This window comes from Nematolebias whitei, chromosome 14, assembly GCF_014905685.2.
Source record: "Nematolebias whitei isolate Nwh7 chromosome 14, NemWhi1, whole genome shotgun sequence".
Classification (NCBI taxonomy): Eukaryota; Metazoa; Chordata; class Actinopteri; order Cyprinodontiformes; family Rivulidae; genus Nematolebias; species Nematolebias whitei.
The window spans coordinates 23,879,713-23,898,005 of NC_056511.1; the positions used below are offsets into that span (position 1 = coordinate 23,879,713).

Here is an 18,293-nt window from a genome sequence, read left to right on the forward strand (position 1 = left end):
ACTGTATATAAACCTATCAACCAACCCATATCATTTGAGGAAACTTTGCTTTAAAAATATGGCTTCCATAAATAACTAGGGTGACTGAAAATTAAACTATGGGCCAAAACCACCATTGACCACCCCCTGGCTCCTCCTCCTTTGCTTCTTGTGATAGATGAAATTGCTCCTTCCACTCATCTATATTTCAAGTTTCTCTTGTAAATGAGTCCCCAAGACTCAATGGGACTAACCTGTATAAATAAAGGTTGAATTAATGAAAAAAAAATCCCATCTTTCACCAAAATCATTAAGGTTTACTTGCATTCCCTGTTCAGTTCCATTCCAATCGAACACTCACCTCCAAAACTACAACCATTCACTATTCAGATCTCTCAGTGACGGGGGGCAGTGGCGTGCTCCTTGTTTTTTATTGAAATTCACAACGTTCAGTGACAAACACGACTCCTGTTTTTAAAACTATCGAGAATCTTTTGCTTGAGTGTGTCAACTTTTAACAGTAAGTTATTTTAATGGAAGAATGTGGAAGAATATATGCTATTTGACACATTCATAACAGCCAAGATTTGTTTAAAGAAGAAAGAGTATACTCCCAAGAATTTTGTTTTTGTGCCACCTTAAAAACTAAATAAAATAAATAATTAAAAAATAATTTGAGCATTTTTTTCTATAAAAGTTGCATGAAAAGACACATTCATGAAACACAGCTGATGGCTGCAGCAGCTGATCGCAGCTCTTAAATATAAGTCAAATATTGCTCATCAACAGACATTGTGCAAACAAAATGTCACATCCTGTGGCAGAGAAGAACTGTGACAGTTTATTGTAGATTTTGATCTGACGCCCACCTGGTTAATGGTGAACATTTTGCTCTGCTGCACAGTTAATGTCCTATGCGTACAGACTCCAGTAAATGATGTTAAAGAGCAGATATGCCAAGGGAAACAGGACTCTGGAGTACGAGTCGATCATGTAGCTGTTGCTCATGATGAAGCTCATGTTGTATTTTAACGTGTTTCTGCGGCGGAGCCTGGTTCCATCTGGGGGTGCAGAGGCCGTGGAGTTTTGTGACTCGGTGCTTCTGTCAGTGTTTGGGGTGATGTCGACCTCCGGGAAAGGAGCCAGGTCAATGTCATTATCGTGGAAACACCCGTCAAAAGCCATCGCCTGGTTGGTGTTGAAGGTGCTGGGGATCTGAAAAAGGAGCAGTGAGCGATGTGAAGATTGAATACAGTACAAACGGTTCAAGAAGGCATTAAGAGAATGAAAAATACCTTTGCGTTCTTCAGCTTCTTCATCTCTTCCACTGTGGTGAAATAGTTGACCGCAGCATACTCGATAACCGACAAAAAGACAAACAGGAAGCTGACCCACAGGTAGATGTCTACGGCTTTGACGTAAGACACCTGCGGCATGGAGGCTGACACACCGGTGATGATGGTGGACATGGTCAGAACTGTGGTGATGCCTGGATTCACAAACACCAGAACAGAACACGAGCATTAAAGAAGACAGATGTGAAACGTGCTCATGGATCAGAATAAGTCAACTCCACATCTCTCGAGCACCAGTTAGCCCTGGATATATCTAGCTAGCTAGCTAGCTAGCTAGCTAGATATATCAATGTTGGTCAAGGCTACCAATGGCCACCCCATGGCTCCTCCATTGCATCTGGTGATGAATAAAATTGCTCTCTACACTTGCTAAAATTATTCACTCTGCGTCACCTCAGACAAGAAAAAAAAATACTGCTGTTCTACACAGAGTAACTCTTACCCACTGGAATATCTTTCACCAAAAACATTAAGGTTTACCGTACTTACATTTTCTGTTCTATTCCAAAACAGAAAATCACTCTTCTCAAAAACTACAAACATTCACTATTCAAACCTCTCAGAGTTGGGGGACATCAGCGCACCACTTGATGTGTTTTAATACCCCATTCAAATATTATATTCAGCAAATGCAAAACTTTTTTTTTCTCTGAACTACATTCCTCACATCATTTGTTCTTGAACATACTGAGTTATGTGTCAGTACCCAGAGAGACACGGGCAGGTACGGCCCTCCTGTCTATCCAGAAAGATACCCATGACAGCATCACCATCAGCATGGTAGGAAAGTACGTCTGAAGCATGAAGAAGAAGATGTGCCTCCTTAAGATGAAGTTTATGTACAGTCGATTGTACCAACCTGAAACAGCAGGGAGGAGGTCATATGTTAAAAAACTCTGTCAGGAGTCCTTCGGTTGAATCCCATTATGCAGCTGTGATGATGGGTCTCACATACCAGTGCTGCTGTAGAAGGCAAGTCCAAAGGAAGGCTGGAAGTCTTCAATAAAAAACTGGGAGAGCACTATCTCATCTGTCCGTAACGAATCGTTTCCATTCTTCCAGTAAAGCATGAGATCGTTCTCATTGTAGGCATCTTAAAAAGAGAAGAGGGAGATCTGTAATATGTCTGCGTATTAATTAAAGCAGGATATGTAGAGTAAAAGAGCCAGTCACAAAAAACTCCTATTTTTTTATAAAAAGTCATCTTTACTATCAAAAAATTATCATTAAATAGACCAAAATGGATAAAAAGATAGTTATTTTTTGGTAATGAAGTGTGTGAATGCACGTTGCACTAGTGTGTGTTTATTTATGCTCTAAGATTACAACGCTGTTTCTATGCAACAATTTTGAGCTCCAAGTCTGTGTAGTATCAAATGTTGTGTAACGTGTTTACAAGTGCAACAACTCATGCACATCCAATCCTGGAATTAGGAGCGTTCCTTTTTCTGAAACAACATTGAATATTTAATCAGGCAATTGTGAGCATTTATGTCCCAACTGTGGCTTGATACTCACAGCTCTCCAGCTCCAGAGAGCAGTTCTGTGTGTCCAGAGGGAAACTGCTGAAGTCCATTGAGCAAAGTGCAGTCACAGTGATCCTAAAACACATCATGCAGTTAAATTAGCATCCATTGAATTAAACCAGAATCACAAAATCAAGAAGTTCTGTATGTTTTATCTGAGCTGGTTTAGTTTGTACCTCCAGTATTGGCATGGCCAGGGACCCGCCGTCGCCTACCGCCTATATTGCTTCTCACCCGACCTTAACAGTTCTCCTTGCAGAGGGTGAACTCATGTGGAAGTTGCATCCTGTCTTTTTTCAGGGTTGGCCCAGCTGAGCTCCAGGAGTAAAAGGATCGACTACGGGCCACTCACCGGTGAGCTCTCATCCTCCAGACCTGGCTCAAGGGAGGGAGGTGCCCTGGTTTCCTGTTTCCAGGTGAGGTTTCTCAGGTGGAAGAGTTTAAGTATCTGGGCGTCTTGTTTGTGAGCAATGATAGGATGGAATGGGAGATGTTGTCAGTAACGAGGGTGTTGCTTCGGTCGATCGCCGTGAAGAAACAGTAGAGTCAAATGTAAAGCTCTCACTTTAAAAGTCTGTCTAAGTTCCAACCCTCACCTGTGGTCATGAGGTCTGGATCATGAATGAAAGAACCTGATCCAGGTATCAAGCAGCCAAAATTATCTTTCTTCTTAGGGTGGCCAGGCACAGTCTTAAAAATTCATCTGGGGAGCTCAGAGTAGAGCTTCTTCTCCTCTGCATTGGAGTCAGTTGAGGAGGTTCATCTGATCAGGATGCCTCCTGAACGCCTCCCTTTGGGAGATTTCAAGGCACATCCCGCTGGTAGGAGGCCCCACGGCAGACCCAGAACTTACTGGAGGGATTGTGTATCTTCGCTGTCCTCTGCCCCCCCCCACCCCCCCCACCCCCCATTAGGAGTAGAGAGAGTCGCTGGGGAGAGTGTGTGTGTGTGTGTGTGTGTGTGTGGGGGGGGGGGGGTCTGGTTTTCATCCTGTACCCGTTGCCTCTGCCTACCATCCTACCATGGATAAGGGGTAGAAGATGAAGATGGATTTGATGACTTTCTGATCTTCCCTGTGACTAACATGCTTTGTTTTCATCAGGTTCCTCAAATTCAAAAAGTCCCAGATGTACCAAAATAGCGATCCACCATGAAATCCCAGAAATACTCAAATTAGGATTCAGTTACTTATGGAAACTATGAATGTTTTTAATTTGATATTGATGAAATACATGAATAAAACAAACAAAAAAATTGAAAAGCATTCAAAACTGACAACACGTAAAGAAACAGCTCAGAAATTAGAAAGGGACCAATATCACAACAGAGTTATTCAGAAACAAAGATCAATGCAAACATAATGGTTGGCTGGAGGGCAGATCTAGATCCTATCCCTGGGACCACCCAAACACTGGTAGTGTTAGTCTTCACTTCAGGCCCCCACATCTCAGAGGGTCTGAAGTCTTTTAAAGGCCTGGAGGCCTTCAACCAGGTCGAGGTCATCCATCCAATATCTTTAACTGCTTTTTCTTTTTTTCTTTGCTAGGTCACGGGGGTCACTGGTGCCCATATCCACCAGTCACTGTGGCGGGGGACACCTGGACACGTCTCCAGCCCATCACAGAGACAAACAAGACAAACAACCATTCACTGTCTCACTCACACATAGGGACATTTTAGAGTTACCAGTCAGCCTAACATGCATGTTTTTGGTCTGTGGGTGGAAACTGGAGTACTTGGAGAAAACCCACACATGCACGGAGAGAACATGCAAACTCCACTCAGAAATGTCCCCAGCCGAGATTTGATTCAGTGACCTTCTCGCTGAGAGGCAACAGCTCTACCAACTGAGCCACCGTGCCACCCAGGTCCATGTCAACCAGATGTAATGTCGAACAAGTGACTGTATAAATATTTAGCCCTTTTAAAGTGGTTGTCCTAATTCAACGTTAGAAAAAATAACAAAAAGTACTAGACAGCATGGACACAAAAGGAGTTTCAAGGCCCTAAACATCCCCAGGAGTTAAGTTAAATCTATCATCAATAAACAGAAGGAATATGGGACATGTGTAAATCTACCAAGAGCAGGCCATCCTCACAAACTGAGTGACCATGAAGGAGAAAAGTGTGAGAGACCACCACCCGAGATCACTCTGAAGGAGCTTCAGTAAGTGAGATGGGATAGACTGAGCATACATCAACTGTTGCCAGAATTCATCACCAGTCTATGCTTTATGGGAGAGTGACAAATAGAAAGATGCTGTTGAAGAAAATAGATTAAACCTTGACTAGAGTCTCCAAACAATCTAGACATTTTTTTAAATTTTAGATTGATTATGTTTTCTTAAAAAGTGGCTTTCTCTCTCTCACCCGACTTGTGTTTTTAGACTGAACCAACTGGTAAAATCTACAACATAAACCATTGCTACAGCATCAAACATGTTATTTGAGGAACCATGCCCGTCAAAATGTGCATAAAAATAAATGATCCAAAAAGCCAATGCAGCATTTGCTCCAGAATCCTGACACAGTCATCAACGCACTGAGACAACCTGTATTTATTTTTATGATACCCACATCTCAATGCACAACATTTTTAAATACATTCTTTGTTAGGTCCTGGGGTTGTTAGGAATTCCTTTTCCCACTAGATGGAATCCTGAAGTTGGCTGGCAGAGGAGCGTCTTACCTGACGTCATCGGCACACCGGTGGACAATCAACTCGTTACTGGCAGGTTAAGAGAGGAGGACTGCCAGTACCTCGACACCATAGTGTTACCAGTGATGGATCCTGACCTGGTTCTCGTTCTCTTTGTTTCCTCGTGACGCCGTGGGTTGCTTCCCCATGGATGCCCGAGCTCCCACACTCACCTGACACAGCCGACATCGATCTCCAGCACCAAAGACCGACTGGCAGTCTGTCTGCTCCTCTGATGCCTTCAAGCCTCTGCCTACCAGTCCGTCCTCCAATGCCGTCTTCTCCTTCGAGCTCCCTCCGACATTCAAAAGGAGCTCTTCAAACCTCTAACCACTCTCAAGGACCTAACTGGAACTAAAAGACCCCGGAAACCCCCCCCCCCCCCCCCCAGTCCCAGGATTGATCACCGAACAATGTGCTGAGGATTCAACAGCCCCGCTCATGGACCAGACCTTCATCTGATTCCGCTTATTTATCGCATAAATAAACATTTATTATAGTTCATCTCTCTCCTGTGTGGTGTTCTTGCATGTGGGTTAATTTATTAGTTAAACCCAACATGACATTCTTAAAATTTGAATGGCAATTGAATCCTGATTTATTTTAGTTAAATAAAATGATTACTAAAAGATTAAAAAAGCATTTGAAGTTGGCTCATTAATTTACCATGTTTGCGTTCATAAAAGCAAAAAAAAAAAAGTTTGTCTTTATTCTGTGTTCTCTATTTGACATGTAAATAGCAATAAACACACAACTTCAGCAGTTACATGTATATGCCTGCAATAATCAATCAGTTTTAATCAATAAAAAAAACAACATACATTTCATGGACATTTGCTTGAGATACATTTCTTGAGGTGACTCACCAACAGCCAGAAGAGTTTAGACTGAAATGTATGGTTTTATGGACTGTATGTGCTTTTAAACATTTATTGGAGCATGGGAAGCTTTGGCCTGCAGATGTTCGTTAAACATTAACATAATATCTGTTGTTTACATTAGAAGCTCTAAAACATTAGCTCAATGCTAAGCTCATTCTAGCGTAGACTGCTTCTCTCTCTTTGGCCTTTTTGGTTTTCAGAACCAGGGATCAAAGCTGAAAAGCCTCTGAGCTGCAGCGGCAGACATAATCACAGAGCTGCATCTACTGTATGTCTGTGTTTGTTTGTGGGTGGGAGCCAGCATGGTGTCGAGCTCAGGTTTTGATGTCACTCGTCTGGCTCCAATCATTCATGCCAACATGATGTTTATAAGCTCACATTAAATATAGTGATAAGTGATGGAGAAAACAATCAACGGCAGAATAATGGGAATATTATGTTCAAGACAATAAAGAACAGAGTTTAATGGGAGTTAGTAGGTGAGATCATATCCCTCCAGTTTTAGCTTCTCTCCATCGGCTCCCTGTCAAGTCCAGAATTGAATTCAAAATCTTACTTGTAACCTACAAAGCTCTCAACAACCTAGCTCCATCTCATATTTGAGATGTTATTGTTCAATATTTTCCTAACTTCTCTCAGACTGCAGGCTTACTCGCAGTTCCTAAAGTTTCCAAAAGCAGAATGGAAGGAAGATCTTTCAGTTATCAGGCTCCTCTCTTGTGGAACCAACTTCCAGTTTCTGTCCATGAGACTGACACATTGTCCAATTTTAAGACTGGTCTTAAGACTTTTCTTTTTGATAAATCCTATAGTTAGAGTTGGCTTGTTATGGTAAATGGACAGTACCATATAGCGCCTTTCTATCTTATTAAGATACTCAAAGCACTTTACACTAAAATCTGTGCCTCATTTACCCATTCATACATCACTCTACTAGAGCTCTACAAAGCTAATTGAACAAATCATTCTAAAGAGACTAGTCAGAGCTTTAGATCACATTCATACACCAATGGGACACACATCAGAAGCAATGAGGGATTCAGTGTCTTGCCCAGGGACACTTCAGCATGTGACTGCTGGTGGATTTGAACTGCCAACTCCTGCATTGAAGGACGACTGCTCTAACCACTCAGCCACAGTCGTTCATTATTCGCTGCTATGCTGCCATATGCTTAGACTACTAGAAGACAAATTGACCACATTTCGTAAAATGAATTGTTAAAATTGAATACCTTTCATTTTATACTATTTGTATTTTAACATGTGATTCTTGACCTGCCATTGTGTATCTGTTCCTCCTTCCTGCTCCTCTCAAACCCAACCAGTGGAAGCAGATGGTCACTTTTCCTGAACCTGGATCTGCTAAAGGTTTCTTCCTCATGAGTGAGTTTTTTTTCTTTCAAGATCATGTCACGGTCAAGGTGTTTTTATTATCATTCACGCCACATGTGGTACATGAGGTGGAACGAAACTATGTACACAGGGTCCCAGTTACATCCAACAAAAATACAAATTGTAAAGAAAAACAGTAATAAGATTTAAAATATGAACTAAGAAATACATTAAACTACGAATACACTAAGCACTAATAGTACAAAACAATGCACCAAACAACAGCAGCACGAACATGAGTCTGTGTGAGCAGATTTCCACTGTTGCCTTCATGCTTGCTCAAGATGAGAGTTCTGCTATGAAGTTAAACTCAAAGCAGTCTGCTCCTCCGATAAATAATGTTATTAACTTAAGTCTCATGCATATGAATGCTTCTGTTCAGTGTCCTGAGATGACTTCTGTTGTGACTTGGTGCTATATAAATAAACTGAATTGAATTGAAGATACTGTGGGTTACAAGACTGACTTGTTTTAAAAACTTATTTTGTTTTACCTGACACTGTAGAGGATGTTTCCATCAGGATAAACCCTCAGCATGATGTTCTCCATGGTTGTATCGTGGATGAAAGAGCGTTTGGAATGAACAAAAAACACGTCCGGGACCCAGATTTTCTTGACGAGGCGTGCATCGAAAGTTCGACTTTTGTTGCTGCTGGAGGGGAAAGCCAGACGGTCGTCCTGCCAGTAATGCCTCAGGTAGAGAGTCATGGTGAAGTCCTGAACAAGGAATAAGAAAATATTAACAAAAGTACCATATTCGGCACATTATACACCAGCTGACTATTATTCTACAATGCAACATTCTATAGCACTAGCCTGGACATGCAAATACTTTGTATAACTTTTGACCTTAAATTGTGACCTTGACCTTAGAGCTGGGATGATGAAAATATTACAGGACATGCTTTCTAGTAGTGGTACAAATGTGTATAAGGTTTCAATAAATTATTTTGAGCGGATCAGGTTATTGGTGTGACAAGCAAAGACCTTATTGTAACTTTGACCTTGATTTGTGATCTTAACCTTTGAGCTGGGGTGATGAAAAGTGTATGTGACACTCCATCTGGTGATAATGCAGATGTGCATGAAGTATAGGTAAATTATCTTGATCGAATCAGCAGTTATGGGCAGGACAAGAGAAAGTTGTGTACGTACAGTCGGAGTCTACACTATAATACGTCCGCCTTTCAATAAAAAGGCAACTCAAGTGTTCGAGCCCAGCAGCTTATTTACTTGAAGAACCAGTGATGGGCATACCATGTTTACTTCTGATATGCTGTCAATGCTCTCCACCTGAACGTCTATGCCAACTGGAAGAGCTGAACCTGCAAAAGGTCAAAAGTGACAGATAAGCTTTAAGTAGTTGTTGGATCACATCTGCTACAATAATCTGTGTGCGCAGCTGATAGAGTTATGCATGTGCAAATCCTACATCTGAACTAATGTGTAAGCTATGACAAATAAAGCCTTTTTTAAATTCTTCCTTCAGTAAAAAAAAAAAAAGAACTGTTGATGGAGGTCTGATCCCCATCAGTATTCAGCTTCTGAAGCATGAAGCAGGATGTTTGAAGGCAACAATCAGGTCACAGCAATCTGTACTTAAAAACTTCCACAATACTGTCAGCAGCGTATACAGAAATAAAACACTCATTCCCTCTGTTCTGTTTAATTTTTAAAAAATAAGTCTGCTTGTTCCAGCGTGAAACTCAAAAATATGAAGTGTTGCGTACATTGAGCTGCTCTTATGTCATCATCCAGAGGCAGAATGGGTTCAGCGTAGGATCCATAAACATCCAGTTCATACAGCGCCATTATCTAATGATGTTAAGTACTCCAAACCATCAGCCAACAGCTGCAGTCTCGGTGAAATGGAATGGATTATATTTAAAGTAATAGGGTGCACAATATAATAACAATAATAATGCATTTTATTTATGTGTGCTTTTTAAAACACGTATAATTAAAACAGCCAAATAAGTTAAAACAAGTAAAAACAATGTAGATCAATGAATTTTGATGCTTTTTTCCCCATTAGTGCTTATCCTTGAAACTATATCTCCCCATTAAGGGCCTAACTAAGTAATTCAAGATTTTATTACCCATCATTTGGACTACTGTAACACCCTGTATGTTGGTTTTAGATGATTATCCATTGCATCGCTTTCAGCCCATCCAGAATACAGCTGCTCATCTTCTAACCGGTGCTAAAAAGTGTGAACACATAACCTATTTTGACTACAAGTGTCTCTTGTAAATGAGTCCCATAGGATAACTGAGTCTAACCTGTATTAATAAAGGTTGAATGAACTTCTATCCACTGGTTTCCAGTCTGTTTCCAGATTAATTTTAGGATTTTATTACTTGCATTTAATGTTTAAACCAATTCATTTGAATGGGATCTCCACGACACCTAAACACCAATCAAAGCACTAAGCCATTTCCTTTTAGAAATCTGTTCCAAGATCCCAAACTACAATACATGATCAGGTTCTTAATATATGGATCACTGAGACTGCTGAGTCTTTTAAATGTTTGCTTAAGTCTCACTTTTATTTTTTGGCTTTTGATTCGAGCAGTAACCAAAATACACTGATTTCTTGCTCTTTTCTCTTCTTTTATTGAGATTTTGTGTGATTAAACTGTAAAACATTTTGGTCAGCACTGCAGCAGACATTTTTAATGTGATGTAGAAAACGTACATTGGGATCTAGATAAAAGAAGCAAAACCAACATGTCCACAAATTTGACAAAATATATCAGAGTTAAATAGGATGGACCAGTCAAAACAGAAAAGTTTCAGGGAAGTTTTAGGAGTAAAAAAAGATTAAGGTATAGAAGTGTGGTGGAAGAGATTTTCAGAGACAGAAAGCACATCTGAAGGCCAGTGTGGAAAGGTTGATTAAATTAAGCATTATAAGTAAAACTGTTTCTCTGTTTAAAAAAAGGATCAAAAATGACATTTAGTCTTTCAATACAATTCGGCATAAAATAAATGCCAAGTCTTCATACGACTTAGTTCACTGTGGCGACCCCTAAAGAAGGGAGAAGCCCAAAGAAGAAGAAAAAGTATTTCAATACAAGAGGGAGGATGTGTTGCAAAGTGTTCAATGGTGACTGAGGATAATTAGAGAGCATGAACTTGGTGCCTACAAGTGGAAAGTCTGTTTTATTGTGGTTGAGTTTAAGGAATTTTTAATCGCTGTTAAACAGTCAAATATAAACAAGAAAAGTATAGAAATTAGTTTCAGCAGAAAGATACATCAGTGTGTCGTCAGCATATCAGGGAAATTAAATACTGTGATGTCTGAAAACAGAATATCAGGGAAGGTACATTATAAACAAAAAGGACTCTAGGACTGAACTCTGGAGAACACCTTATGTGATTAGAGAGGCTGTGACAGATCATTTCTACACAAAGAGAATCTTTGGAGTAAGACACAATTATAAAAAATAAAAAAAAAACATTATGGCCCAATTTGGGCAGCACGGTGGCGCAACTGGTAGAGCTGCTGCCTCTCAGCGAGCAGGTCCTTGGTTCAAACCCCGGTCCAGGGGCCTCTCTGGGTGGAGTTTGCATGTTCTCTCCGTGCATGCGTGGGTTTTCTCCAGGTTCTCCGGTTTCCTCCCACAGACCAAAAACATGCATGTTAGGCTGATTGGTAACTCTAAATTGTCCCTAGGTGTGAATGAGAAAGTGAATGTTTGTTTGTCTCGTTTGTCTCTATGTGGCCCTGTGATGGACTGCGACCCGTCCAGGGTGTCCCCCGCCCCCCGCACAGTGATTGCTGGACATGGGCACCGGCGACCCCCGTGACCCAAAATGGAATAAGCGGGTAAAGAAAATGGATGGATGGATTATGGCCCAATTTTACCTATTTTCTTTTACAAAACTTAGTTTTTTACAACACACTAAGACCAAATAAACTCAAGTTAAATCAATTAATCAAGTACAAAAATATGCTAATTACAAAATGAATCCTTCGCCCAGTAGGCTTTTTGCATTCCATGCTGTCATTTTAGCTGCTACTCCTAGAGAAAAATAATATTTAAACTTGCTTTATGGCACGGTTCAGGTGACAAAAAATAATATTCTAAATATTTTTGTTGGACAATATTCATTTAATCTACAAAAGCACGTCTAAACTACTGCACGTTGCATAAAAGTGCATTAGGAACACAGGTCAGATTATTTTATCTACTGCAGTCATTGTCTCATACAGCAGACAAATTGGGTCATGAGGCTTTTTTGTTAGATGTATTTTTAAGAGACAAACACACTGGCCTACATTGACTTGACTGAGTTGTTTGGATAGCACATACATGCAATATTCTTAAAATAATGCAAAAATATTGTGGTGGTTTTGCATTGTCAAAAATGTGTAAATTGAATTAAAACGTTTTACCTCCAAAGCCTGGGCGCATTGCAAAGTCATGATCATCAATCCGAAGTAGCTGCTCAGATTTAATTAGCAGAGACTTGGTGCTGTCTTGCTTTTTCGTCTTAAGATCCACACGCCTGGAAAATAAAAAAACAATAAGGACGACTAATTACCAGCTTTCTTTAAACCTCTCTCTTCAGGCATTAACTTGAAACAGTGCTGGTGTTTTAGAACTGATTAAAACTAAAAGCCTTGGTTCAAATCAATCACTTTTTTTTTTTTTTTTTTGGTCAGAGTACTGGTGCTTGTTTTCTGGGTCAAAGATGCTGCAGGGACACTCTTTCATCTGTGTCCTGAGCTGATTATTTTCTTTCTAGAAGCAATCCAAATCTGAGTTTAATATTGTGAATACATATTTCTCTGTTCAGCAAAAACCAGGACAAAATTTTAAGTAAAACACACGTCAGCTTTAGTGTCACATGACTTGATTGCTGCTGACCTCAATCTATTGTGGCATTTATGGAATCATTGTGATCAATTATGCAAGCAGATCTGTGTCAATTTTTGCAAAGTAGTAAAAAGAGAAATACTTCTGTGAATAAAGTCACAAAATAAATGTTTATTTTAGCAACTTAAGCAGCCCCTCAAGTACAGAAAACTAAAAAATCCTTCTTCGGCTTACCCTCCATTCTTTACTTTGGTGTTCTCCCCGACGTAAAACTCCTTGTGTTTCTTCTTACTGGGAAAAGTGCTGCTGTTGAGATGGGTGACGGGCCACAACCTGGCCAAAACCATCAGTCTCAAGGCCAGGAGGGCCAGTCTCATGGTTGAGCAGCGGGCTGGAAATCCAAAGAGGAACCCAAACGTCCCTCTCACTTTGTCAGTGTTGGGTCCACAGAGTTCCACATCTGTTCCAGTCCTCTACGGACAGACATGTCCACGTCCCAGCATTCTGTTCTGCCATGAAAACCTCGAGGTATGTCTGTATTTTCCTGTGCTGTCGTCTCCTGTAACATGGTGAGCATCAGTGGTGGTATCCAGCGCTCAGCTCCACTGTGTGTGTATCCCTCCCTGACTGAAAGGTTGCTCGTAACCGTGCCGTCCCCCTGCTTATGCGTCCTGACGCAGCATGTTGCTCCAACTGTCCCCACCCTCTGATTTAAATCCAAATATCAATTTGTTTTTATAATGACAAAGGAATACCATTAATTCCTCTCTAATCTTCTTTCCTGCGGGTGGTGAAATCTTTCAGTAACCTACAAACTGGAGGCAGCCCAGAGTGGGGATGGCACATAATGCAACCACCAGTTTCATCATCATTCTGACCAGACCAAAATAAAAAGCCCCGTAGCCTATTTTTTACACAATGCAGGCTCCCCCACATGCTCAGCCCCCAAAGTTGCATTTGGCGGTGGCGAGAGAGGCCGAATGATTATTCCATTAGAATGAGCCAGATGTGAGCATATGTCTGTAAACACTGAACTTATGGCCTCAGGCTGTTTTGCATTCAAGCCAGGTCATATAATTCCACAACTGTTCTCGCTTCTGCTAGGATTAGAGAACTGGGTAATATTTTAAACAAACGCTTTAGAAAGGCCAAATCTCTGTCTGGCATTCATCTTTGTTAGTGTGTTTAGTTTTATGTGAAAACCAGAAGATTTGATTCGTTTTGGAGACATTTCAGCTGACTCTTAAAATAAAATGTGACAATAAGGAAGCAGCATGGACAACCAACACCTTCCTGGTATAATCATGATTTTAGTTTTCTTCTTGCTGATGGAAACAGAAGAAAAATGTAAAAGAAATGAACTATAGCATCTGGATATCGCAGAGTTAAAATATTTTCATCTTTAGAGCTTAGAGGTACAGTTTGGTCATCTTGAGGGTTATTTTACTGTCAAGTATGCAGCACAGAGAACATGTGTTTGAGAACATGTTCTCAAAATGGCAATATAATCAATTATTTATGAAAGCAGAAAAATAGTTAAATTCTGACAGGACATGCTAATGCTAGGCCACGTGGGGCCAAGCTCAACCTCAATTGCTCCCATCACAAAACATCTCAAGTTAAAATAAATCAAAGTGGTTCTTGCAAGTTTTTTAATAAATCTTTATAAAGCGGTCAGTTCGCATTAGTTAAATAAAATGAGGTTATTTGCTGATGCGTTAGCACTGTGGTGCAGCCTGGTGCACTTCCTGCAGCAATGTTTGTTTCTGCAGAAATTTTCATACATCTGCCCAGCTGTGCAAATTTAAAAAAAGTATCTGCATTAATTACTAAATTTTTGAGACTGGAGAACTTTAACGCAACAGTAAGTTTGGCAGTCATGCATTCTGACCAGAATTGAACTTTTTCTCAAAACTAAGGTGGTTAAAAAGGTTATCTACAACAGGTAAGATATTTGTTTGTAACAATACCCCATATTAAAAACTCTGAACTATCCCTTTAATGTTACTCCATCTTTTCCCAAAGTTCTAAACCCTAAACAGAACCCCTTTTTTGGAGACATTTTCAGAGTAAAAACTGAAACTGGTAATAAAATAATCAAATTAACAAGAAGTGGCACAAACAGTAAATTTATTGTTCGTCTACATGGCAGTTCATCTGCAGGTCACACTGGAGCTGTGATCAGGTGTAAAAAGTTTGCTTCATCAAAGAATGAAGACCTGGAGCACATCTGCAGATGTGCATGATATAACTCAATACAGGAAGCACGACCCTTTAATCTGGGATTAAAGTTGAACGAGGGCAAACATGAGCAACGCCATCTTGAAGAATCCCACACGTGGACTTCGTTTCACTCGTGCATGTGATCCCACAGCTGCTGAGACCAACGACACGCGGAGCTGACAACATATCTGCGCCCCCTACAGGTCTCTGACGTCATGTCCTGAAAGTAGAGCTGCTGTTGATGAATTACATTATTATTATTAAGCTTCATTTAACCAGGCAAACCCCACACGGGCCTGAAGTCATCTTTATATTTCTGATTTTATTCCCCTGTTCGTTATGATGACACGATGTCAATCACAGCAAGTAGTGCTGCTTTAGTCACAGGTGGATACAAATTATTAAAAGTCCATCCATTCATCCATCCATTGATCTATCCATCCATTGATCTATCCATACATTCATCCATCCATCCATTGATCTAGCCATCCATTGATCTATCCATACATTCATCCATCCATCCATTTATCTGTTCATCCATCCATCCATTCATCCATCCATTGACCTATCCGTCCATTCATTCATCCACCCATTTATCTATCCATACATACATTCATCCATCCATCCATTGATCTATCCATCCATTCATCTATCCATACATCAGAGTCAGAGAGTCAGAGATTCTTTACTGTCATTCGCATTTCATGTGGTACATGTGGTGGAGCGAAATTATGTACACAGGGTCCCATTTACATCCAACAATAAAATGTATAAAAAAAAACAGTAATAACATCTAAGATATGAACTAAGAAAAACATAAACTAAATATACACTAAGCACTCATAACATAAAAACATTGGACATCAGCACAAACATGAACATGAGTCTGTGTGAGCGGATGTGCACGCATGAACACATCAACATTTAAACAGATCAGCAGCAACATGATGTGGTTTTTCACAGTGATTATTCTGGTTAGAGATTCATGAGTCTAACAGCCTCAGGGTAGAAGCTGTTCCTCAGTCTAGTGGTTCTACACTTAATGCTCCTCAACCTCCTTCCTGAGGGGAGTGGGGCAAAAAGTGTGTGTGCTGGGTGAGTGAGGTCCTTCGTGATGCAGGTAGCCCTCTTCCTGCATTTAGAGGTGTAGGTGTCTGTGATGGTGGGGAGGCTGACTCTGACAGTCTTCTGTGCAGCCTTCACCACTCTCTGCAAAGCTTTTCTTTCTGCAGCTGTGCTGCCTCCATGCCACACGTTGATGCTGGAGCACAGGATGCTCTCCACTGCACACCTGTAGAAGGAGGTGAGGACTGAGCTTCCCAGACCAGCTCGCCTCAGCCGTCTGAGGAAGTAGAGTCTCTGATGAACTTTCTTGATCAGGCTGGTCGTGTTGTTGCTCCAGCTGAGGTTGTCATTCATGTGTACACCCAAGTACTTGTAGCTGGAGACCACTTCCACCGCAGATCCTCTTATGTTCAGGGGGGTGTAGATGTTTTTGTTCCTTCTGAAGTCCACAATCATCTCCTTTGTCTTCTTCACATTGATGTGAAGGTTATTCTCTTTGCACCAGCTACATACATTCATCCATCCATCCATTCATCCATCCATCCATCCATTCATCCCCGTACGGGCCACCAAATATGTAGTATGTCAGGACAGCTGTGCTGTGGACATCCTACTTAATTAATTATTCTTAAGGCTAGTTCAAGCACAAAGAATATTAATTGTTTAATTAACAACAGATTATTTCTTTTTCGAGTTAAATTTATGTCATGCGACCAAGATAACTTCAGAGTGGAGTGTGGAATTAGTGACATGAGACGTAATTTATCTTTGACCCATCAGAATAAATGCGGTCATTTATTTAACAGAATCAAAATTTTACATCAAACATGTACACATTGATTTGCTGATCTGTTTCTGATTAATAAACTTAGCAAGTTCAAATAACAAGACAACAGAGGATTACTGATGGAGAATAATTCATCTCTGAAGGCAATTAGCTTGACTTACTGGCGAAAAGGTTTACAGAGAAGGAGTAAAGAAGTTTAGGAGGAAAGTTGTGGGGGGTTGGTTGAAATATGTTGACCAGAAATGGCACCCTTCATTCGACCCCAGCTCAGCCCTCGGTACACTCAGTGCGTGACGACTCTTTACCTTTGCAGAAGATAAATCAGCTCCGGTACAGAGGTCCAGTTCACGTTACTTTTCAGCGTCTCCGGTCAGAGTGGCTGGGAATTGTCAGAAGTCTTGACGAAGTACTCCGTTCAACAGAATAAGAACTTCCTTAGAAGGAATCTTCATTAGAAGTTGTAGGGCGTTACGCCCGGGTGAGTTCACATCGAGGCGTGCTGTGACTCACCTGAAATGGACATACCCTTGGCACATGGTCCAATTCCATCAGCTATTAGAGTAGAGGCTGTCAGACCCCATCCTCCATTAAGAACTCCAAACAGACTTTCAGTAAGAACTGAAAGTTCCAGTAAGACTCGCCATCAGACTGAGTCTTCCAGTAAGACCGAGTCTCATCTTAGACTGAAAGTTCTAGGAAGACTGAATAGTTCCAAGAAGCGTTGACTTTTAAAGGGTATCCACCTCCTGTTACGTGGTACTTCCTGATTGGTTAACCCAACCAGCAGGGGTGGAGTTTTAGTGATGTCAGAGGGTTATTAGGAGTCGCAGACAGCAGAAATGTTTTTAAGAATGGTTAGTACAGACAGGAAAATATTTTGAAGAAGTGAGAGACAGCAGGTGCCAGCCAGTTCTTATTTACTGTTTGAGAGTTTAAAAACAAGGCACTTCGTTCTCATAACTTGTTCTCTGACTTTTGACCGACATCAAATCCACTCCTCATGCATACAGAAGAGTAAAAGGCACACTTACTTTGTAAATAGACATTTAACTTGTATGATCTAAGTCTAATGAGGTTTAAAAATCATTAATACTGTTTCACAGTTGATTTAAATGAGTGGTTTACTTCAACATTAGAAATGGTATGAACTAAACACACTTTTGATTATCAAGATATTGTAAAATAGTAATGATAATATAAAAAAGAAGAGTGTTCTTTCAATTGATTAATTCAGGATACAATTAAATAGTATCTTAATGAGATAATTTATATTTCTGGATTCAAATCAATGAAATAACAGTTCCTGTCCCCTGAAGGTCTTCAGAGACAGATTGATGTAGGAGGTCTAGTTCACTACACATCCATCCATTCATCTATCCATACATACATTCATCCATCCATCCATTCATCCATCCATTCATCCATCCATTCATCCATCCATTCATCCATCCACCCATCCATCAATTCATCATCATCCATCATCCATCTATCCATCCACTCATTTACCCATCCTTCCATCCATCCATCCATCCATCCATCCATCCATCCATCCATCCATCC

The 18,293-nt window shown here is 40.5% G+C and overlaps 1 protein-coding gene across 1 annotated transcript; it reads right to left on the reverse strand.

The window, feature by feature from the left end:
* Nucleotides 1-891: 891 nt before the first annotated feature.
* On the reverse strand, nt 892-13,126 carry gabrr3a (gamma-aminobutyric acid type A receptor subunit rho3a). Its single transcript, XM_037687426.1, has 9 exons — nt 12,893-13,126; nt 12,235-12,347; nt 9,089-9,156; nt 8,325-8,548; nt 2,853-2,935; nt 2,290-2,427; nt 2,041-2,193; nt 1,275-1,468; nt 892-1,194 (listed from the first exon to the last, which is right to left on the reverse strand). The coding sequence occupies exons 1-9, from the start codon at nt 13,033-13,035 to the stop codon at nt 892-894; spliced, it is 1,419 nt and encodes a 472-aa protein (XP_037543354.1). The 5' UTR covers nt 13,036-13,126.
* Between the last annotated feature and the right edge of the window lie 5,167 nt (nt 13,127-18,293).

Coding starts and splice junctions, on each gene's coding strand:
- gabrr3a (XM_037687426.1), bottom strand. CDS start 13,035: ATGAGACTGGCCCTCCTGGCCTTGAGACTGATGGTTTTGGCCAGGTTG. Junction 9,157..12,234: donor AATGCGCCCAGGCTTTGGAG/GTAAAACGTTTT, acceptor GACCTTTTGCAG/GTTCAGCTCTTCCAGTTGGC. Junction 2,428..2,852: donor CTCTCTGGAGCTGGAGAGCT/GTGAGTATCAAG, acceptor TCTCTTTTTAAG/ATGCCTACAATGAGAACGAT.